This window comes from Triturus cristatus, chromosome 10 (assembly GCF_964204655.1).
Source record: "Triturus cristatus chromosome 10, aTriCri1.1, whole genome shotgun sequence".
Lineage (NCBI taxonomy): Eukaryota > Metazoa > Chordata > Amphibia > Caudata > Salamandridae > Triturus > Triturus cristatus.
In genome coordinates, this window is record NC_140593.1 from 1,005,292,965 (window position 1) to 1,005,316,997 (window position 24,033).

At 43.8% G+C, this 24,033-nt stretch overlaps 1 protein-coding gene across 1 annotated transcript in view; it reads right to left on the reverse strand.

Moving 5' to 3' along the window:
* Positions 1-24,033, reverse strand: part of B9D1 (B9 domain containing 1) — a 493,702-nt gene that overhangs the window by 363,068 nt on the left and 106,601 nt on the right. The window contains exons 3-4 of the mRNA XM_085629000.1: positions 4,779-4,890; positions 628-724 (exon numbers count right to left, since the gene is read on the reverse strand). Coding sequence (XP_085485126.1) covers positions 628-724; positions 4,779-4,890 — 209 coding nt within the window. The remainder of the gene's footprint in view (positions 1-627; positions 725-4,778; positions 4,891-24,033) is intronic.

The following is a 24,033-nucleotide window of genomic DNA, read 5'->3' on the forward strand; positions in this document are numbered from 1 at the left end:
TGAGGTATCCATCATTTATCAGCTTTAAAAATAATTCTGAATTATAATTTTGAAATACAATACTTTAGAATGTTCCGTCAGCTGGCCATTTTCTAAAAATACTGACATTTAACTGTTAAATATAAACATATTATTTTATATCACTCCCTCTCCCTTCCACTACTGCAAAAAAAAAAAAAACGGTTTTTGTGACAGTGCCATATTATGAAATAAATAACACAATTATGTCAAGAACATCCACAGCATGTTTAGAATGGGTTACTATTTTGACAGAAACATACATAATGTTGCTATACATAGCCCTATGTCAAGGATGGGCCTACATTATCCCAGGGATAGAGATAATGTTCCCAAGCATGCTCCCCATCTGATGAATGATTGACCATTATCCTGCAACGACTTTGTGCAATAGAAGACACGTCATTCCCTTGAACTATACAACAAGCCTATTAACGAATCAGAAGCCAGCATTTACAAAGGACAATGACAAAGGCCAATGTAAAATATGGGTGGAGAGAGGGCGGAGCTTCAAGTCCCTACCTGTATACAGCATGCCTCGCAGAGCAGCGCATGCACCGCCCAGGCTCGACCAAAAAACCATACAAATTCGGCAAGTATGGAACTCACCTTCCAGGCGTGAAAGGCACATGAACAGCTCCATAACCTCGGACAACATCATTTCCAAACACATCTGGTCCATACACACTCACAACAATTTGAGGCCCTAAGAAAGATAAAATACAGATATTAAACATGGAACACATGGAAAGGATGACATAACTGCATAAAGAAACAAAGCAAACTCTTGTTCCTATAATAAGATAATACGTAGTGCTTTTTAGCAGGCCACTACATGGAAATTACTGTTTTTCACTGAAAGTAAAAATGGAACATTGGAAATAGCCAGAAATGCCAAAGATAAATAATGAAATATTGCCACTGAAGGACAAGTGAGCACAATACTAAGCATCAGGTTTTTTTTCATGTGTACAAGGACATGCTAGAAACACGCTGAAAATGCGTTTTAAGAAAATAAGCATTCACATTAGATAATAGTCTGTTAGTTGAGAAGGTTTATCAATATGCAAAAGTGATGTAACATATAGCATCCTTTTTCTATGTTTTAAAATTGTGCTAGGGAATATCAAAAGGTCACAATATCGTGACCAGAATACTGAGGGACAAGATATCGAAGAGTTAAGGGCACAGATTTCCTATTCTTAACTCCACAACTACCCACCTGTAAGATACGTATACATCACTGAGGTACATATATGTTGAGATAGGCATAGAAAATCTATACAAACGTACCTTTTGTCACACGATATTCTGGTCATGATAGTGTGAGCCTGCGATATTCTGTATTCGATATTCAAGACCCACACCATATTTTAAAATACGCAGTAAATTATGAACTGGACAGACCAGCTTATTTCAAAAAGTCGTATTTTTGATTGGCCTAGTAACTATCAACAGAATAGCATTAGAAAAGCATAATTTACCGCCCACAAGCTCCAACATAACCATAAACAAACAACTCAAAATCATTTTGAATTCAAGTTCGTAAAAGCCACCATGAATTCGATATTACAGCCCTCGAAACTTTAAGCACCAGTAGGTTGTGTCTCCAATACCAACTAAATTTCCTATACGTATTTCACTTAATTTGTGGATGGAAGCAGCAAGCCCAAAGTATTATCAGAGCACATGCCTATATCAACATGTACCGACAGAGGAACACCCTTCCTATGCTTACATTTCTTAAACTTGGAATTTTTTGTCAACGCCTTATGAATAGTGATTCATATCACTAAACATAATTTGGGCTTCTTTAGTCCCAATTTGTTTTCCTCCAGTGTTGGTGACCACTCACTGCCTGAGCTTAAAAATACTGCCTTCCAGATTTCACAAAGATCTTAATAGCCACTGCAAGTGGTTGATCGCTCACCTCCTCTATATAATCATCACCATCAGAAATCAAGTCTCTCATGGGTCCGGCTCTGGGCAAGCCCACTTTGATCTGCTTTTTTCCCCTATCAGGAAAACACCAGCAGTGGTGTGTGTGCAGCTGGGGCCAGCGTCCGCATTCCCAGGTAGGTAACACACAAAAGGCCTCACATGACACGAGGGCAACCACTCAGTTGTTACAATTGAGAGCCAGAGAACTCCCATCCCCAGAAAACTTATAGGGTAAATTAATATTGACTTGGAGTTGGGAGTTTTGTACAGTTTTTGGAGGGGTTCAACCTCAGGAATGTGTGACATACACAATGGGGATTTGTACCAAAAGATATAGCGACCAGTTTTTCCTGGAGCAGTGTTGCCATCCTGGTATGTTAAAATAAATTAATCATGTGGTAGAATGGAGATAGGCAGGCCAATTGGAGAGTAATGGCAAAGAGTTATTGCTGCTGAAAAGTTCATATGCAAGAAATGAAAAACATAAGTGTATTTGTATTTTGTTTTCTCACAGCCCTGATGAAGTCCTTTGTAAGGACGAAACGCGTAGGCTGTGGCTGTTAAGAATTGATGACTGTAAACAAATATTTGGAGTTATCAAGAAATTTATGAAGAAATGGCAATGATGAACATTTTTCAAGAAAATTGATGGAACTGAAAATCAAGTGAACTGTTATGAATAAAGAAGTTTCCGAACTTTGAAAGCAATTGGAAATAGTTGGTCTGTGGACTGTATTTGATTGGAATAATGTGTAATAATTGATGGAAAATTATGATGAGTTAACGCTCCTTGGATTGTATATATATTATCAAATAGTGGTCCTACAGCGGTGGACCGCGAAGAGTTGAGCGTTGAATAGGGATTGAATTAAGTGACAAACACTGAACCTGTGCACACATAGCTTCCAAGCCTTTACCGTTATATCTAGATTAGTATCCTTCTAAGAAGCCTTTAATAGTGTTAAAGCTCTTTCTTCGCCATTATGTTGTAGCTCCTTTCACCGACCACTTTAGCACCAATGTGTCTACATCTAAGACTTTTTTCAGTGACACATTTCAGATATTCCATCAGATTTCCAAACCCCAAACTCCAGTAGTATTCCCCACCCCATTTTCTTTCTTTAGGAAATTTGCAGCTTGACTTTGAATGCTGCTGAGATTTCCACCCACAATCATTGAGGCTTATCGGGCTTCCCCATTGATCCCTGCCAGGGAAAAAAAACTTCACCTACTTTCTATTTCGGCCCCAACTAATATGGGCAACCGTTCCATCCCTTCTGCAGATCATGCCATTTTATACAACTACAGACCCATTTCTCTCCTGCCTTTTACTGCCAATGTAGTTGGGTTCTTAGCTAACACCCGCCTGTCTTCCTACCTCGAACCCAGCTTATATTTTGACTTGCATGAATCAGGAGGCAGGCCAGCTGACATTACCAAAACAGTTCTAGCTTCTAATGAATTTCATAGGTGCTTGGAAAGAGGAATTTCTGAGGCACTCATCCTGCTAAATCTCCCTGCAGCTTTTGACACAGTCTCCACTCGCATCCGTCTGTATTGTTTGTGTTTAGTTGGGATGGGAATGTGCTTTTTCTTGAAGCATATCTCACTAAACCATACGGCATAGTTCTAAATGGCCGATAAATTAGGTAGCTTAACACTAAAAATGTGAACAAAATGAGAGCCTAAATGTGATTCAGGAAAATAATGCCTTCTTCGAGTTGGTCACACAGGTGACAACTATCCAGAGAAACAGTCTCTATGACACAAGAACATTTTAAATACTTACCCTTTGGTCACCGATTTAAAGAAGCATTTCATCATGTATATTAATATAGAAATAAGCTTAACTTCAACTCAACAATGGCCTAGTGCTATCCTGAGAAGTAAATCTATAAAAGCCAGGGTTCGTGAGGCTTCTTACTGATTGCAGAACATGTCATTTTACACACAATTATCATGTAACAGTATTTTTCTAAATTCTGGATGGCATGTCTCCATAAAAGAAAAATATTTTTGGATTAGAATTTATAACAGACAATGCTTAACCAAACAAGGAATATCCTATGACTCAAGAGCTTTGAAGAGTAACTATTTCAACCCTTAACACCTACCAAATAAAGTATGGTACTGACATTTAGAAACACAAATGCCACTGCCACCTCACAGAAACAAAACAAGGCTACAGTTGGAACTGCATCACTCGTCCAAATATTTCTCCTCAACATATTCAAGTATGCATATTTGCAGGATCGGTGCTGCTTCCCCACCTGCTCTTCCAAGTCAAGAAAGAGAAACCTTGAACGGAATTCAGAAAGTATCAATCCTCTACGCAAAAAAGTACTCTTATGGTGGATTTTGTGCTACTAAATGTCAGTCCCATCTTTCAAATCATTAGATCTAGGGTTCAAAGTAGTCCAGTTCACTCATTCACTTTTAAAAAGGTATTCCGCTTTTACTCATAACGTTAGAGAGATTATTTGAAAATTGGACTAAGATGTCAAAGACAGAGATTGAGGGTATGGCTGAGATGTTTAATACAGATGGTTAATTCTCAACCTGAATAAATAACAGGAACCTCAAAGATGTATACCAATCAGGTGATATGTATTGCTAAAATGATTTTGCCTAAATCCCTCCATTAAGGATCAATGGAAGATGTAGGCCTTCATAACGGTCTGCGCTGAGATATCCACATATTTAGAGCTCCTCACTTTAATATTCTTGTGATTTATCTTTACAAACCCAAAACATAAATTTCAAACATGAATTCATGTTGCAGTGTGAAAATTCCAACTGCCCGTATCTTACATACTTACATCCGTAGGGGTTGGTACTTTTAAATGTAATGTCGATTGGAAAATTCCATACTAGATCTCGTTGTGCTTCTCGGTTCTTAGAGGTGATCTGTGAAATTCCTTCCTCCAACCCCTAAAAACCAAAGATTATAAAAAAAATATAACAATAAGCACAGATTTGATTGTGCATTTCATGATAGAAGGTATAAACATGGTCTGTGTATTCACAAAATCTCAAAGTAAATACCTTTGCTTCTAAATCCATGTTCCTGACTCACTGTCTGAAATATCTCTATTCGTTACCACTTACATGAGATCTTCATTTGAGAGGACCTTATATAATACTCAGATGAGGCTTCCTGGTAAAGGAAATTGTGATGCAAGTTGCAAAGAATATAAGGAGCAAGTGCAGATACCTTCAAAGACCATAGTGTTTCTTTTATGGTGATAATCAAATGAATTAATCATCGTTTTAAAGGTCTTCAAACTACACTTCACCGGTATGATGGCTAAGTTCATGATCATCTAGTATCCCTGTGATTGGCAAATAGAAACCAATTTAGAAGTCTCATATCAGACCTGTGTATGTGTGAGCTCAATACCCCTGAAACTTCAAAAAAAGCCTGGCTCAAGCTGTCCCATTTGTTGCTCGCCATCTTCACTGGCAGGACAAGGGATTGTTCAGTTTGCAATAAAAATTATGGGGCACATGCATCAACAATGCCATTTGCTATTCCTTATTAGCGAAAAATAAGGAATCGCTAATAAGGAATAGCAAAAGGCTATGCATGTAGGAATCGCTATTCAAATAGCGATTCCTTAACTTTCCTTAATTGCTACTAGCAAATAGCGAGTAGCAATTAAGGAATGCCATCCCAATCATTCCTATGGGCCTCCAGGCCCATAGGAATGAATTGGAGATTGCATGAGCAAATAGCGAGTACCAGTAGGTTCTCGCAAATTGCTCATGCAATTTCAAGGGTGCAAGGGTGTCAAAATGACACCCTATTGCACCCCTGAAATCGATATGTGCACATATGTTGCACACACACATGCTCTAAGGGCATGTGTGTGCGCAACATGAAACTTTGAAAAATGCACAAAAGTGCATTTTTCAAACTTTTAGCAAATTACCATGCAGTTCATCTTCATGGTAATTTGCTCCCCCTATTAGCGAATTCGCTAATTTTTTAACTTTCATGCATTGCATTTAAGGAATCCCAAATTGAGATTCCTTAAATTAAGGAATCTCAATTTGGGATTCCTTAAATGCTATCGCTATTTAAGGAATCGCTATTTAAGGATTCCTAAAATAGCGATTTTTGCTTTTGGGTTGATGCATTGGGATTGGGTATTTTTAACTCAATACCGGGAGCAATTAACGAATCGGTATTTTACCGACTGGATTTTGGCTTGATGCATGAGGCTGTATTTTCTCTTTCATGGTCTCTACAGACCATGGATTGAATACTTAAAGGGAGAGCAGGGTATGGGAGGTTGGTCTGCTATTTTGCATTCTCTACGTAGATAACAGATTTGAACATCTACACATTAACAAAGCTGATGCAGTGTGCGAGTAGGATAACAAAAGGATCTAAGATGTCACAGTCCAAGGTAGCTAGTAAAAGTCTTCATGTAAAGCACATAGGGGCCTATGCATCAACAATGCCATTTGCGATTCCTTATTAGCGAAAAATAAGGAATCGCTAATAAGGAATAGCAAAAGGCTATGCATGTAGGAATCGCTATTCAAATAGCGATTCCTTAATATTCCTTATTACCGAATCGGTAATACCGAATCGGTAATAAGGAATACCTACCCATTCATTCCTATGGGCTTGGAGGCCCATAGGAATGAATGTAAAGCCAGTCTGTATTAGCGATTCGGTATTACCGAATCGCTAATAGCGGGAGCACTTTCAAGGGTGCCAGGGTGTCAAAAGGACACCCTGTTGCACCCCTGAAAATGATATGTGCACATATGTTGCACACACACATGCTCTAAGGGCATGTGTGTGCGCAACATGAAACTTTGAAAAATGCACAAAAGTGCATTTTTCAAAGTTTTTGCAAATTACCATGCAGTTCATCTTCATGGTAATTTGCTCCCCCTATTAGCGAAATCGCTAATTTTTTAACTTTGATGCATTGCATTTAAGGAATCTCACTTTGGGATTCCTTAAATGCAATCGCTATTTAAGGAATCGGTATTTAAGGAATCCCTATTTAAAGAATCGCTATTTAAGGATTCCTTAAATAGCGATTTCTGCTTTTGGGTTGATGCATTGGGATTGGGTATTTTTTACTTAATACCGGGAGCTATTACCGAATCGGTATTTTACCGACTGGATTTTGGGTTGATGCATGAGGCTGATAGTCATGGAAGCGGTCAGACATCAGAGCACATCTTTTGCTATAAACATCTAGTGACTGGTAATGTTTAGAAAGAAACATTTGAATTTGATTCAGTATCTGTAGTACATGTAGAACTCTGGGATAGAATCACAGACCTTCCTTGGAGCTGTCCAGATGTCCAGGCCAAGAAGGCAGAAAATAGAACTGCAGCAATCAGCTCAAATTATGCCCAATACTACCAGGTTCCCACCAACTAATCTTTCAGAGGGCAATTAGTGCAACTCAGTACACATGTTTTTGTATGCATACAATGCCAATGAACATCAATTCAAAAATCAATTACTTAAGTGGCATCTTGACCAGTAGCAGTAAAAGTAAATAAAAGTCTCAATCGGAGCTCAGACAGATATCTTTAATATTACACATCAAGCAGTTTAACTGGAAGCTTCAGCATCAGCAGGTCATTAAGTTGTCCTTTTTCTGTACTCCCTTCTCCTAATAGCTTAGTTCTCAAGTTATCTGTGTAGATCTAGAATTCAGATAGAAGGTAGTGATTATATTTTGTATTCACTGAAAAAAACACAGGTTACATGGACGTTATAGTTAGGCTTAGGTTTCACTCGTACAAAACCATAGAAATTTAGCAGTTACAGTTACCTGAGCTAACTATAACGTACGCCCCAGCAATGCACTGCTTATGACCTCACATAGTACATCACTCATGACATGGTAAGTGTTAGGCTTGGCATCTTTTCGCGTGTTTCCCCTGAGTTTTTGCTTTCTGCCCTCCCGGGTTTTGACTCTGTTTTTGCTGGCATAGTGTTTCTGCGCACTTTTCTCACTGCTGATCAGTGGTAAAGTGCAAGTGCTCCTGTGGTAAATTGTGTGATGGATTGGTGTTTTCATGATTGAATATTTGATTTACTTGTTAGTCCCTAGTAAAGTGCACTGAGTGTGCCAGGGCTTGTAAATCCAATGCTACTAGTAGGCCTGCAGCACGGATTGTACCACCCGCGTGAGTAGCCTTAAAAAGGTAACTCAGACCTGCCATTGCAGAGTCTGCGCGCAGTTGGTAACTGCCATGTCGACTTGGCCAGTGCACACACTTGCCAGTCCCTAACCTTCCCTTTTCTTACATGTCAGGCACCCCTAAGGAAGGCCCAAGGTACCCCTGTGGGCAGGGTGCAGTGTATGTGAAAAATAGGACATGCCCTGGTGTGTGTGGCATGTCCTGATAGTGAATGACAGCCCGTTTCATTTTTCACTATTGTATGGCTACCTGTTCCCCATAGGACAGAATCAGAAGTTTGTTTATCATATCTTATAAACATAACTGGCCCTGGGAACTAGGTAGGAAAATACAATTTAGTATGCCTGAACTCAAAATCTAAAGATGCATCTTTTAGTGAAGGTGATTTTTACATTCTGTGTTTGAAAATACCACCTTTAGAAAGTAGGTATTTTCTTGCTCAGTCATCCTGTGTGCCTCTGCTGGAATGTGGATTGCCTGTCTGGGTTTTGGATGACAGAAGGCTGGGGGAGCAGGAGGGACTTCAGATAGCCAAGGTGGGTGAGGAAAGGGCTGAATAGACCTAGGTTGCGATGGGGGAAGAGGGAGGAGATTTCCTTGCATCTCAAAGGGCCTTGTCTGCCTCTGACAATGCCGTCTCCACCTCCTGCCAGGAAATCACACCAGGGAAGGCAGAACAGACTCTCTGCCTAAAAGATCAAAGGATTTTGGGACATAAATATTGGGGCCCAGACCCCTGAAATTTAGAACTCTTTTGGATCAAGAAGACTGCCAAGAAGAAGAGCTGGAGAAGCTGCGAGGAGGACCTACCACTTTGCTGTGTGCTTTGCTGTGTTGGCCTGCAGTGGCTGCTTCTGTTTTGGGCAGTGAAAGGACTGAACTTTCTGTAATCTGCTTTGTGAGTTTCTCCAAGGGCTTGAGGTAGAGCTTGCCCCCGTTCAAGAAGTCTCAGGAACAACAAAGATGTCAAGCTCTTCTGCCCGCAGCACTAGGGACTGTGTGTTTTGTGCTGCAACAGAAGAAAAGCAACTCGCTGACTTCTACAATGCCGCTGCCGACTCCGTGTCTTGAAGGCACCGCCGCACCGCAACCCTGCTCTCACCGATGACGCCTGCTGACGCCACCACTGAGCCGCTGCTCGCACCGCGACCTGTGGGCACCGCACTCCAGTTCGTCAGTCGACGAAAGCACTTCAGCAACGACAACGCCGCTGCTTGCACAGTGACCTGCTAGCACCGTGACGAGCACCGCCTTCATCTTGCACCGCGACCCTGGTTTCACCGATGACGCCATCTGACACTGCTCGCACCGCGTATGCAACACACAAACATAAACTCTCGGGTCTGAGCAACTTTAGAACTAGAGCATGAAAGGAGAGATACTATAGTCAAGCTGTGTCTAAAATTACAGTGAACAAATCAGAAAGGAAAGGAATCCCTTTAAGGATGAATGCCCTCACTCACCCGAAGGTGACATGCTTCATCATTTAGGCTTTCTCCTCTCAGTGGGAAAACCTAGTCCCACTGAGGGCTACAACCACCGCACTGAGAAGTGGGAGCTCAGGGATGTTTTTGTTTAAGATTTTAGGATACTCAAATCCCAAAGATGAGCACTAATGTGAGAAGAGGGCGCAGCACCAGACACCTGCTGACGCCAGAGCTCCTGACTCCATCAGAGAGGAGATCGACCTGCAACGTGTTTGGCTTCGAGGGCCCCGACAACTCCTGCACCAACCTCCGGAACCGATGCCTGCGGAAGCCATGTTTTCGGAAACTCAACGAAGAGGTCGCTGGTACCCTGCATTTCTAAAAGGTGCTGTTTATGGGTCTTTCCGACACCGTAGCTGGCCCGCGACGCTGCGGTCAGCCAGAACTGTTTGGATTTGTTTGCTCACAATGCCGTGATAGTCCCGGACGGAGCTATCGACATCAAGGAACTGTTTTTAAAGCTTATTTTGACAACTGTAGATTTTTAGGTACTGTATTGTGGATTTTTATTGTTTTTGGTCTCGTCTTAAAATATATAAAAATATTGGCTATTTTTCTAAACTGGTGTGGTGTCCTTTTGTAGTGGTTACACTGTATTACTGTGGGTTATGTGCAAATACTTTACACACTGCCTCTAAGATAAGCCTGACTGCTCGTGCCTAGCTACCAAGGGGGTGAGCAGGGATTATTTTAGGAGTGTAACTCCCTTATCCTGACTAGTGTGGTGGTTTCTGCCTGGCTTTGGCACATGCCCAAGCCTACCAAAAATCCAATTTCTAACAGTCAGTGAAATGACTGATGATATTACTGATGACATCACTTAAGACATCATCAGGTGAGTGTGTTTCGTAAACGTTTCTTAGACTTAAAGATCTATATTAAGCTACAGCATAAGGTAAATTACTATTCTTTCTGTATAGCTAATTAGTCATACTATTTCTAACATATCTCATCTGTGTGGCTGTCTGTATCAGTGTGTGAGTGGCTGTATTGGAGAGTGAGGGGGGTGTCAGTGGCTGTATCGGTGACTGAGTGGCTGTATGGGTGAGGGAGTGGTTGTATGAGTGAGTGGCTGAATGAGTGAGTGAGCAGCTGTTTGACTGTGTGTATAGGTGAGTGAGTGGGTGTATTGAAGAGTGAATGTGTTTGAGAGGCTGTAAGAATGAGTGATTGGGTGTGTGAGCAGTTGTATGGGTGAGTGAATGGGTATGTAAGTGGGTGTGTGAGTGGTTGTATGGGTAAGTGAGTAAGTGTGTGAGTAGCAGTATTGGTGAGTTTGTGACTGTAAGTTTCTGTATGGGTGACTGAGGGTGTGCGTGAGTGGCTGTAAGGGTATATGAGTGGGTGTCTGGATGACTGGATGTGTGACTGGGTGTACTGGTGAGTAAATGGGTGCATGGTTTGCTGTATGGGTGTTAGTGGGTGTGTGGGTGGCAGTAAGAGTGAGTGGATGTGAGTGGCTCTATGGATGAGTGATTGGTTGTGAGAGTACTGGTATGGGTCTGTGAGGAGTTGTGCTGGAGTAGGTGTATGAGAGGCTCTACGGGTATGTGAGTGGTTCTATGGATAATGTCATCAGTGATGTCATGAGTGATGTCACTGACCAGGTCATGAGTGATGTAATATGTGAGGTTTTAAGCAGTGCACTGCAGGGGCGCAAGTTATAGCTAGCTCAGGTAATTATAACTGCTGAATTTCGATCGTTTTGTACGAGCGTAATCTGGGCCTAACTATAACATCCCTGTAACCTTTGTTTTTTTCCAGTGAATTTCTAAGTTTAAAAAAAATCTATTTCCTAACTTTAATGTCCATGTAACCGTTTTTTAACCGAATGTTTTTTTTTATTGTATTCCTTAACTGTAAGCTGTAACCATTGAGAGTGAGTGTGTGAGTGAGTAATTGAGTGCATGAGTGTCTCAGTGGGTGTGTGAGAGTCTGAGTGGGCCTGGGAGTGGCTGCATAAGTGTCTCACTGAGTGTGTGAATGGGTGCATGATTGCCTGAGTGGGTCTGTGAGTAGGTGTGTGAGGGTCTGAGGGGGTGCATGAGTGTTTAAGTGACTATCTGAGTGGGTCTGTGAGTGGGTGTGAGAGTCTCTGAGTGGATCTGTGAGTTGGTACACAAGTCTCTGAATAGGTCTGTTAGTGGGTGTGAGAGAGTATGAGTCAATCTGTGTGTGGGTGCATGAATGTCTGAATGGGTCTGTGAGTAGCTGTGAGTGTGTCTCTGTGGTTCTGTGAGTGGGTGCATGAGTCCCTGAGTGGGTTTGTGAGTGGGTGCATCAGTGCCCGAGTGGGCCTGTCAGTGGGTGTGTGTGTGTGTGTGTGTCTGAGTGGGTGCCTAAGTGTCTGTGTGGGTGTGTCAGTGATTCAGAGACAATGCAACCACACCCGACCTTTTATCCAAAAAGTGTCCACAGTTTTGCACAAAATATCTACCCAAATGTAGTACTTTCTACTGGTTACTAATTATTAAGTGCTACCTTCTTGGGTAAACGTCCAGTACGTATTCTGCACTACAGCTGTGCAATGGAGCATGGAGAAATGTCACCAGAGAACTTGTGTGCATTTTGGCAACATGATTGTTCATTGTGTGATTTTATCCAGAAATTTGTAATAACATGAATCTTCCTGTAGAGAAGACAACAAGTGTACAAAGAGGTAAATCTCCACCAAACAAGCTACATGAAGTAAGTGCTTCTTCGTTTGGTGGAGATGTCCTCATAATCCTCTTCATCAAGAACTCCTCATCAAAAACAGAGAAAAAATAACTCTGGGGGGCCACTAGTGACGCTGTCCATCATCCTAGCAAAAGGTAGGAAGACGTTTGCATACTACTAAGGTGGGTGGGGCCAAACGAACGCAGATTCTAAGTGATTTCCACATTTCCATAGTCATAGTCCTTTAAAGGGAAAACCATGGACTCAGCTCTCACCAGGACAGTTCAAGAAAGTACCCTTTCATTACCGTCACATACAGATTGTGCTCCAATAGATCAACTATATATTAACCACCACAAAGCATTTCAGATCGTTTTTCAATATGGAATTGCAGACACACAAAAATACACTTGCTTTGCCTTCGCCAAGCACAGGAGTTTGTTTCATTTGTCCTTTACAGAAGTGGAGCTTCAGCAGGTCAGCCTGCAGTGTTTGCATTTTCAAGGGCCTCCTGTTAAGCTTTAACTCCTGTGATATGAGCATTAGGGCCAAAATCAGCCCGGGGACCCCAATCTCCCGGGGTCGGCCACAACTTAATTGGGGAGAGGAGATGCGCAGCCCCCTCCCTGGGCCGATTTCGGCCCCGGGGAACCCATCCCCCAAGGGCCATTAGGGGAGGGGGGGTCGCACAGCCCCTCTCCCTGGGCAGAGATTGGCCCAGGGGACCCCATGCCTCGGCCATGTCTCCCTGGGTGCCACCCAGTGTGCTATGGGACAACGGGGGAGGGGAGTCTCAAGGCCCCGTGGTCCCAGCCCGCTCCCCGCCTCCTGCTGGAACCGGCACTGCTCTTGCATGCAGGGAGCTGCTAGAAATGCAGCTACCTGCATGCAAGAGCAATAGTTTTATATCTTTTCCTGCCCCTTTGTCTGCGGGCAGGCAAAGATGAAAACTCCACTTCCAGCAAGCAGGAGCAGTTTGGCAGCTCGAGCTTGCAGGTGCCGGTGTATTTGTTTTTGCATGGAGGGAGCTGTCACAGCTCCCACCAAGCACAAGTAAACAGCTATGTCCCAGAGGTGGGCACCCCAGAACATAGCAGGAGCCAGCCCTGAGAGGTGGCAGTACCCAGGGCCATATATGGCTCCAGAAGGTTGGCAGTGCCCCCCACCTCCTTTCTTGTGCACAGGCCAGGGCTGGGACATGGTGGTCACCGTTGCCATATGTGGCTCAGGAAGAGCGAGAGAGGTTGTCGCATGGCCCTCCCTCCATGATTACATTTTGTATTTAGCAACAGGGAGGTAATGGTCCGCACAGACTCCGTCCTATAAGTTTATTTTAGCCCCGGAGAGTTGGTGGTGGTCCCTGGGGTGGTCCGCGCCCCCCATTTAATTATTTTTATAGCTCTGGGGAGGTGGTGGTCCCCGGGGAGCTTCCCCATGCTTAATGTTGACATTAGCCCGGGGGAGGTGGTGCTTCCCGGAGCCGGAGTGGCCCAGGCAGCCTCCCCTTATGTATTTTTTAATTTAAAGCCCCTGACCCCAACAGCAGACCCTCTAGGGTCAGGGTATTCCTAACCTGTCACCTTTTGTTTTTTTCTGCATTTATTTTTGGGACTCAGCTGTATCAGAGTTTCCAGATGGCTACCAACACTTCCTAAATGAAGTGATGGCAGCCAATCAGAGCTCTGCAGATCTCTGCACAAGCTTGTCATTATTCTCGAAGGCTTTGCAATCGCTAATATACAAATTTGGATTTCCCTTTATTTCTTGCAAACTACTGAACGGATTTACACCGGATAACTGAAAGTAGGATCTGCGAACCAAAAGCTACCTTCCAGCCAAATTCGGTGTAATTACGTCCAGCTGTTCAGGCGGTAGCCATGCTCAAAGTACCTATGGGAATGAACATGGGTAATTTACTTTTTTGCCCCCCCCCCTTTTTTCGTCGTCCCTACTTGATGGATAACCCAGAAACTGTCCATGCACAACCAAAATTGCAAAGCACCCTTTTTTGAAAAACTTTGAGAAGATTCATCTAAATATTTATATGTTATCTAGTGGCACTCGCCACTGGGTAGTTGTAAGGGAGTCTGCTTTTCCGTAGAAACTGTTTTTTTGTTTTTGCTAAGTACTTTGGCCCCGTTTGATGAATCTTCACAAAACTTTTGAGAAAACAAAAAGTTCACCCACCTCAGGTCCTTCCTGGAAAGTTTGGGGGTGATTCGTCATGTAAGGCCCGAGAAAAAAGGGGGTAGAAAAAGAAAAATACCCATGCATTTTCCATAGACTTCTTTAAGACCGCTACAGCAAAAACTGCTAAACAGAATAACACCAAATTTGGCAGGAAGTTAACTGAATCTATGGCCACAGATTATGTTTATTGTGATGTGATGTAATCAGTTCAGTAGTTTTTGAGATATTAAGGGTAAAACAAAAATAGATATTTGGATGGTTGGGCTAGCAAGACTTTCAGAGATTCTCACGGGAGTGCAAATGTTTGTTTTTTAAAAGACCGTTTTGATTGGCCCAGGGATCTTTATTTCCCTTGGGCCATCTCCTCGCCGCGAGAGTCTAATGCCTGCAAGAGCGAGCACTCTGACTGGCTGCCAGTAACATGAGAAAAATGTTGCTGCCAGCCATTACAGGACTTGGGGATTTAGTGGGGATGCATGCCTACCCGCTAGAGCCATCAGGGGCGCCAGGTAGCCCCTCCCAGGCTAATATTACTTTTTATGGGGAGGGGGACCCTCAGCCCCCTCTCCAAAAACGTAGGAGGCCCTGAGAATACCCCCAGGGCCAACATCACTATTTATTGGGAGGAGGCTGCGCCACCCCCCCTCTTCAAGAACTCCCAGGGACCCACCCTTGGGGCTAAAATTTAAGGAAATGGGGAGGAGGCCAAAAAGGCTCCCGCCCGATGAGAGCGGACTTTTCGTCTGTTTCCTTGTCCATGCTGTATGTTGCTCCTGCAGGCATTAGAAACTGCTCCCTGCGGGTGATGGGGTTTCGGAGCCTAATCTGCTTGGGAAGGGGGCGCTTCTACCTCTACCCCTAAAAAAAGATGCTGGGCCCCCGAGATTGGATCCCCAGGGCTGAAATCGGCCCGGCGATGGAGGCCGCGTGCCCCTCTTAATAAATTATGCCAGGTCTTGGTGGATGGGGACCTGCCCCCTTCTCCTAAACCCAACGCTGGTCCCTGGGGATGGAGTCCCAGGGGGCAAAGTTAGCCAGGGAAGGGGGGCATGTGCCCCACCACCCTGAAAATAATGCCGGGCCCAAGGGATTGAGTCTCCAGGACCAAAATCACCCAGGGGAAGGGGGCTGCATGCCCCTCTCCCCATATAAATGATGGCAGGCCCCAGACAAGGGTGTCCCCAGGGGCAAAATCAGCCTAGGGGAAGGGGACTCCGTCCCCCTCTTCCTCAAAAGAAGTCTGGGCCCAAGGGGGTGAGGTCCCCAGGGCCAAAATCTGACGGGGAGGGGAGGGGTATGTGTGCCTCCCCTCCTTTATTTAAAAGAGTGGCCCTGGTGGATGGGGTCCCCAGGGCCTAACAAGGCTTGGGTGGGGGGCTGTGCGGCACCCCACCCCTTTGTTTTTAGAAATAGCTCTGGGGCACGGGTTACACCAGGGCTTAACAAGGCTTTGGGCGGGGGCCCTCTTTCCTTCAATTAAAAAACTAGCATCCCTGGGGGATGGGATCCCCAGGACCAGGCCCTGTGGCCAAACCCCGCCATGTGTGCAGCGTGGATTTGGCTTTATGGAAGGGAGGTTGGCTGCAGGGCCTGGTCTTAGGCCGTGAGCGACAGGGTTGCATTTATGTATGGTAATTAAGTATTAATTTACATTTTTTTAAAAACTAAAAATTAACTGAAAAAACAAAAGTTAAAGTAACGTAATAGTTAGGTGTGAAAAAAGACGTTTTTATTTAAGAAAAACATTAGAAATTGACTGCGAAAACCAAAGGTTAAAGTGACGTTATAGTTAGGTAAATTTCTCAGAGAGCACATGAATTTTTTTAAATAAACAAATAGAAATGAAGCGTTACAGTTGGCAGAACTAACAATAACTTAGGTCCCTGCCATGCACTGCTTATGACCTCACATATGACATCACTCATGACATAATTTATGACATCATTGATGACATCTCAAATAACATCAGGGACAGTTTGGGATGGCTCAGCCCCACCAATGTGCCCCCTCTATGGGGGTAGAAGGCCCACTAGACACCTGTGATCTTTTGTTATTAGAAAAATAAATACAGTGTGCAGGCAGCCTGTCCAGCCATTGGGCCAATCCATCCCCCCTAAAGCTCCCACAGTCTTCCTAGAGAGCCAGGTAAATCCATGGAGTGCTAGCTTGCATGGATCACTATACAGTTTCTTACCCAGAATAAAATGATACCCCATTTGTGTAGATGGCCCTATCACCCACAGTAGCAAAAGCCCAAAGACAATGTAGAGAGATACAATTTTTGCCGTAATAATTGACCTATTTTCGCGAAATAGTTCGCTGCAGAATCGCAACATTTCTTATCTCATGATACTAATAAAAGTATTAATACCCTGCAAATCATTCAAACAATGATATTTTATGGCCATTACCTAGTTATCTTTTGAAGGCCTTCTGTCTATCTTTCGAACCCCTATTGATTGTGACTGAATAACTAATATTACCATTTGGGGCTTCTGTGAGGTAGCACCACTTCCCCTGCCCAAGCAGTTGTACAACTCCTTCTGGGGTCTGGGTGATTGGTCAGAAGAGAACTGCTGCCACTCTGGAGGACCAAACACTTACTCCTTGCAAAACAAGTTTTCTTATTAACATTAGAAACTCTATTTAATGTTTTGTCGGTAAAAAGAAATAGCAAATCCTTTCTTTCATAAGCATCCAGACCAACCAAGAAGCATGTTCTCTGACCTAAATCACGTTTTGGAGGCATCATCTGTATCAGTAGGCGAGGATTTAAAAAAACACTCCAGATCGTTGTAGAATATCAGACATGTGAGTTACTTCATCTCCTTCACTCCTCATGCTCTGACACCAAGAACATAACTGAGCCCAAACCATCTCATGTCTGTTTATTCTATCTTTTACTGTGGCAGTTAAACAACCTATCTATCTATCGTCCAAATGAAGCTTTCTTCATGAAAATACTTCAGTCGAAGAAATCCTAATTGAAGATGTTTGTATCGGATCTAGAAATCTAGAGGGCTATTCACTTTATAGCCCTTCCAACCAAACTCGTGCTCGCAAAAAAATCACTTTGCCCACAGCACTGATGCCTCTCCAAAACTTTACCTCACACCATACAAATCTACAGGAAGCACCTATGACAACGTTCTTCTGCTACAGTAGCACCCTACTACACAGCAAGAAGCAGCCATGGGATTCCGAAAGGTTGAAAAGATCCCAATGGTCTTCTGGCCACAATGATGTTTTCATCTATCCTGTGGGTTATTGCAGATGGGGCTGCCTGGCCAACTACAAGACCATTGAAGTTAGAGTCTAGCCTAACTTCTGGTCTGGGACAGCAAAAAGTAACTGGGCCTTCAGGCTGCACAGACTCTATGTTTATAGAGGATTTGGAGGGAAATACCTATCTTGAACAGGAGCATGGAAACCCAGTGAATTCTTCGACTAGATTCATGTAATTTTATAGGGAAATGTGTAACACAGCTGTCAAAAGTTGTGGCTCTTATAGTTTTATATAGGTCACAGCCAGGTGCTTAGAAAAGTGAATGAAGAGCCCAGATTCAGGAAAATAAGCCCTATTTTCTTTACTCATAAACACACAAAAGTACGTCCCCTACCATGACAAGTCCCTATCAAACCTAGAGCTGCAGAGAGGTGAGTATATAATGCAGCAGGAGTTGGCAGAGGTGAATTCTAAAGCAGCATGTTAAAGTGCCTGGACAACATTTTCTTCTTTATACTGCCACTAACATATATGTTAGATCCCTCTCTGCCGCCTTTACTTGCCCTCCTTTTTTGTTCCTCTCCCTTTTTGTTCATCTTTCCTTTTCTCTCTCATTCCTGCACTCCCCTTACTTTTTTTCTTTCTCTCGTGTACCACCGTGAGGAGAATGCAGTTTTCGCACAGTGTTCGGCGAGACATATTGTGAGAGAGGAGATTTCAGAAGGGAACTTGAAGCCCCGCCCATCAATTTCATTGGGTCGCGTCAGAGTTTATGCTAAATGCTGGCTTCCCATTGAAAAGGATGCTTTTTGGTCACTGCCCTTTCTCCCTTTTGGACGGCCTATCCGGACTGGGTCGTCTGCTTCACAGCTGTTGTGAAGCACTTTCTTATCTTTAGGGGATGGTCATCTATTTCTAATTAGCAAGGCATCAGCGCGGCCATGCTAATTAGAAACAGATGGCCTCCCCGACCTAGTTTCTAGTGCACTGTATTGTCATTTTTGGCTAACAAATTTTGAGCGGTGCTTGTGTAAAACGCTCCAATACCTTCGATCGAGATCGCGCTTTAAAATAACAGAAAATTAAAGTTCTGTACACAGTGACCTCCTCTTGCCTGGATAGCGTCTGAGTCCACCCTCCTTTCTCTGCTGAGGGGAGGGGCCCCGGCTTTCCACACAATCACCTATTCCCTGCGGGTGACATCAGAGCCATAATAGGCCCGGGCAGATGGCATATAATCCAGCGCCCCCTGACCTCTGCCTCAAAAGGTGTTGTTTTGTTCCTGGGAAGGAGTGTTTTACGTTTCCTGGTCTGAAACTACCTTAGATAAGCAATACTAAATATACCAGCTTCAGAGGATTGGTTGTAGATGGGCGACCCCCCCCAGCACATCTGGCGCTGCTCAGGCTTCAGTGCAAACATCGGGAGGGCGTGGGGTGAGATCACAACAGTGAAAGAAGAGAAGACTGAGGCACGGCCCTAGGACATGGTGGTTGGGGAAAGGAACCGCTCTCTACTCCAGCCCCAGCCAAAAGGGACAAGGGCGTAGACAGAGAGGCCTGCAGGGTCCCTAGCGCAGCTGCATTCTTGGTGCACTAAATTGTAAACCTATGTCATATACTACAGTTGAAGGCTTCAGTGGTGGGTTAATGCACCTGTTGTGGATATCTGGGGGAGTTCCAGGTGTTAGACCTAGTTAAATAGCACAGGGGGAAGTTGCCGGTTCTCAATGAAACGTGTACATCGACATCTCGCACGCTGATCTCTGCAGCCAGCGAGTTATTCCACCCAGATATCGTAGCTGGATTTGAACCTGCGACTGTCAGGTTCCTGAAAAGCTCTATAGTAAGTGCATGAGCCCGATGAACTTTTTTTCTGGGATCCGATCCTATGACATGCAAGCTGTATACAGATCTCTGCTGCAAGCGCATTCGTCCCATAGTTCTTACTGTGATTTGAGTCTGTAACCTGCGGGTTTCATACAACTATTTGCAGAACGCACATTAGATCAGGACACTATCCCACTGATCTACTTAACAGGGATTGGCACTTGCATTCCGCAGCTAATGGACAGATCTCAGCAGCAGGCACATTCGCCCGGGTCTTTTTACCCATGGCCTGCAGGATACTTGCATATCTCTACAGTAATTATTGACCCACAGGGCAATCCTACCTCACGTATGTCTGCAGCCTAGCTAGTGTGTCAGAGGCCCTAGGACAAGGAAGGAAATGCCCCCTGATTGCTGCTTGAATATTACAATGGTCCAATAATCACGGTTAAGTGGACCCCCCAGGTCCCTGGGCCCAGTAGCACTGCACCTGCTGCACTAATGTGGCGTAACGGTCAGAGCTACCGACTTTAGAACTAGGGAACCAGGTTCAAGTCTCGGCGGCGTTGGCCCAACATCCTGTGATTCTGGGCAAATTACTTAATCTCCCCGGGCCTACCAAAAATGAATGTATACATGTGTAAGGTAATTTGTGATCATTTAAAGCGTTTCAATACTTTAGGGTTGATTGTGCGCTATATAGAACTGCAAAACAACAACTGAAGCCCTCCACCCAATGTGTGTTCATTCAGTGGATCATGGTACTTCCGTTTCTTTACGTTCCGAGACACGGCGGGCGCAGGATGTTATGGCGGCGCACAGCCACCGATAGCCCAACAACAACAGCCTGGGCAGGGAGGTCTCGGGTGTGGTGCAAAGATGTAAGAAAAGAGACCAGGGCATTTAGAAGTAGGGAAGTTTTAATCTCGATTTAGCGCCAGGAAGCGGACATCCTGTAGGCGTCAGTGAGCCCCCGTACAAGAACCCTTCTGGGCACTGCGCCAAGAGGGAGTCGCTTGTGTGTGGAGGTAAGAAGCAGGGTTTTAAGTGGGATGAAAAGGAGGGGGGGGAGCGATGTAATTAAGGGCAAGGTTTAAAAACACAAACTACAAATCTGTGCTTAGCATAGTGTGCCACTCCACTAGTATTTTGCTGCTTCTGACATTGCATCCAGATATATAATACAAGTAACATTACACCTACAACAAGCCAGGGCTATTGGCTTTGTCAATGGTTGTTAGTTGCATAAGATATATAGGCAACAACTATGGTTTTGTTGTGTATAATATTGAAAATGCTTCAGTTCTGAAATGATGAGACTGTGAAAGAACTATAACCAGTCTCTGAAGTTACATCATCGAAGGCAGCAAAGGGTGGCACTGCTGCAGAGTTAAGATTTTTTTTTTCACCCTGAGAGTGAGGGCAAAAATGGTGAGCTCGACAGGGATCCCTCTCAGCACCTGCTTATTATGATTTTCGGTGTTAAGCACCGTTAGGACCCGGCCACTTCAAGCCCTGGTAAGGAGTATGGACTATTTGAAATTAGGTTAGTTTCAGTTTGGATCAAGTGGTCAACCTATTGCACTCTTGTAAGGTTTTGTGGTCAGAAGAGGTTTTTTTTTTTTTACTTTATTTAGTGATTTCACATAAAGTATCGGGATACATTCGATTATACACGGATGTAGGAAAAAGGAGAACAAAGGTGGTACATGTTACGTTTGGCACGTTAGGAAAGAACACATCGATCAGTACAATTGAAGTCAATATAACATCTATCATGTTTTGTGCGGACCCTCAAAAAGGGCGAGTTGGCCTAGATACTCGAGTTGCAGTCTCCTCCGGTGTCTGTTACAGAGGCACTGAGTGTTGAAACAGGTGGTAGATGTAGAAGGGGATAGGAGTGTGTAGTGTCCGGTGTTATGATTTATGTGCAATCAACCCACCCCGGTGGGAACCAAACTCTGTTCTACCTGAGAGAGGGGGTCGCGCTGCAATGATGCCAGGTAAGTTCTGAACGGGCCCCAGATATCCTTAGGCCTCACGGTAGAGGGGACAGTGTGTTCACAAGAGTTAACCGGGGTCAAACCATTGACATCTTGGATAACTTACTGTAGCAAAGCAATCCTACTCTGTGTATTCCATGTCTGAGGGTGGAGGGGGTGGTCTGTTTTAAATAATCGAGTTCCCAGACTTTTGTTTCTTAGCTCTAGCGCTCCATAGAACCGATATGGGGTGGTATTTAACCCTGTTACGTTGAAACTACGTACCCTACAGCTCTCACCTGCACAGCATCATCCCTACTTACGGGATATGGTCAGTAACCGACACGCGCTATGCAATAGGTGTTGCTTTTGGTATTGTAAATAACAATGGCTTTTATTTTTTTTAAAGGCATTGCCATTTACAATGCTAATAGCTCCAAAATTCGTAGACCTATTGCATTGTAAATGCTTGTTTCTCATTCATTCCAACCCATTATAGTGTTAGAAAACAGCAGCAGCATCTCTTTGCTTCACTGAGGGAAAATTGCGGCCTGGCACGTGCCTCAGCAACACAGCTATAGGTGCTCCTGGAACTCAACATACAGGTCTGAAGAGGAATTACTATGCAGAGGAACAGCGGCATGCCAGCAACAAAAGAAAGAATCCCACGGAGAGCCACATGGATCAAAGAGAAAACGTGGGCTACATTCACCTGCCTAGTTTGACCCATCCACACCCTGCACAGACAGAAACAGGATGAGACCGGAAACCTCCAACACGGCGAGAAGACTAGCACTGGGATGGCGGGGGCACTTTCTGCCTTTTAAAAGATTTATAGCTTTAATGCCAATTCCCAATTCTCAAGCACCATGTATGAGAAGAAAAGGCAAGCCGCCATGCTTTGTAAACACGTTAACACTAAGGAATCGCTTTTTCCTAGAATTTTCTTTGTTGTATTTTAACACGCAGTCCTTTCACTACATGTTGCCCCCAGGGAGTTTTATTAGACTGTTTGATAGAAATGTGTCTCCACCAGAAAAGCACAGCCAGTTGAGAGTCTGCCATAACTCAGCTAGCCACCACTTCACAAAAGCGACATAATAGGTCTTTTGGCAACGGAATTGGTCATTTTCGCAATTTAATACTCCACTTCTCTTCCAGGCCTCTTTCAATATCGACCACAATTCTTGGAAACATTCACAAACTTTCTAGTAAATCCAATTCACAGGAGCACCAAGCCATTATCATATAATGCTGCTTGATACTGCTGAGAATAATGCATTTCAATGCTGGCTAGACATGGGGGGAAGTCAGCATTGTTAATATTCATGCTATGCAATAGGATATTCAATGAGCACATGCTCAACTGTGTGTATTCTACACATAATACATGTATGTAAACAGCACATTGGTTTAATTACGTACTTCTCAGTGTGGTTTTTCATTTTGTAGTTTGCATATTAGGAAAGGCTAGCCACCAGATAAAGAATGGCCCATAACATGTATAGCCTCATACATGCTGGTGCTAGCACCTAGGAACTACCTCAAAACCCTCATTGAAAAAATGTCTGGATGCCCGCAGACGCACTTTAAAATATGGAAACGTTGGGCAGATTTCAGGGTCTCCTCCTAGAGCCTCCCCCACCACAGCCTGCAAAAGTGGAAACCATATGAGGACATATCACAGGACAAAAATGTTGTTACACCAGATTATGACATACATGGAATGGCTTGATGGGTACGATCTTTGGTCTATTGTTCGGTATAAGACACAGTTGTTTGTAATGTTAGGGGCTGACGTTTACAGACCCGACATGTCTATCCTTTTGTTTCAGAAATGCTATATAGAAGTCACCTGCTCGAAAACTATTACACTGATTAACCTATACTCTTGCTCCTTTGTAACGAATGTGATTACCTTATTTGATGACTCAATAAAAAAAGAGCTTTGGAAAAAAAAATGCCTGGATGCCTCTGCTGTGTTACGAGTAAACGGACAGTGTCGACACCGGCAAGGTCAAAGCACGGACATTCACAGACAAGCAAGTTGTTTTCTGTATCAGAACCTCACAATAACTGGACATATAGGGCCAGATGTACTAACGTTTTTTGCAGGCGCAAATGGGTTTTAGACTAGCTGCGTTTTAAAAAAACTGCTTTATTTAAAAGCAGTCCCAGATATGGTGGTCTGCTGACCGAGCAGGCCACCATCCCCGGGAGTGCCAGCCATTCCCAATGGGCTGGCAAACTGCGACAGCCTCATTATTATGCATGAGGCATGCAGTTTGTGACCCCATTGTGAATCGCAAACAGTGTCTCAGACACTGTTGAGCATCCCAATTTGCGAGTCTCAAATTGTGAGTCGTAAATGCGACGCAATTTGCGACTTGCAAATTGGTGGGTCGTAGATCTGGCCCATAGTCTACTGTTTAAAAAGTTAGGGTACTGTCAAAAACTATCAAGGTAATTAGCCGAATCTCCAAATACATAACATGGACTCCAATATACTAGGCCCATGG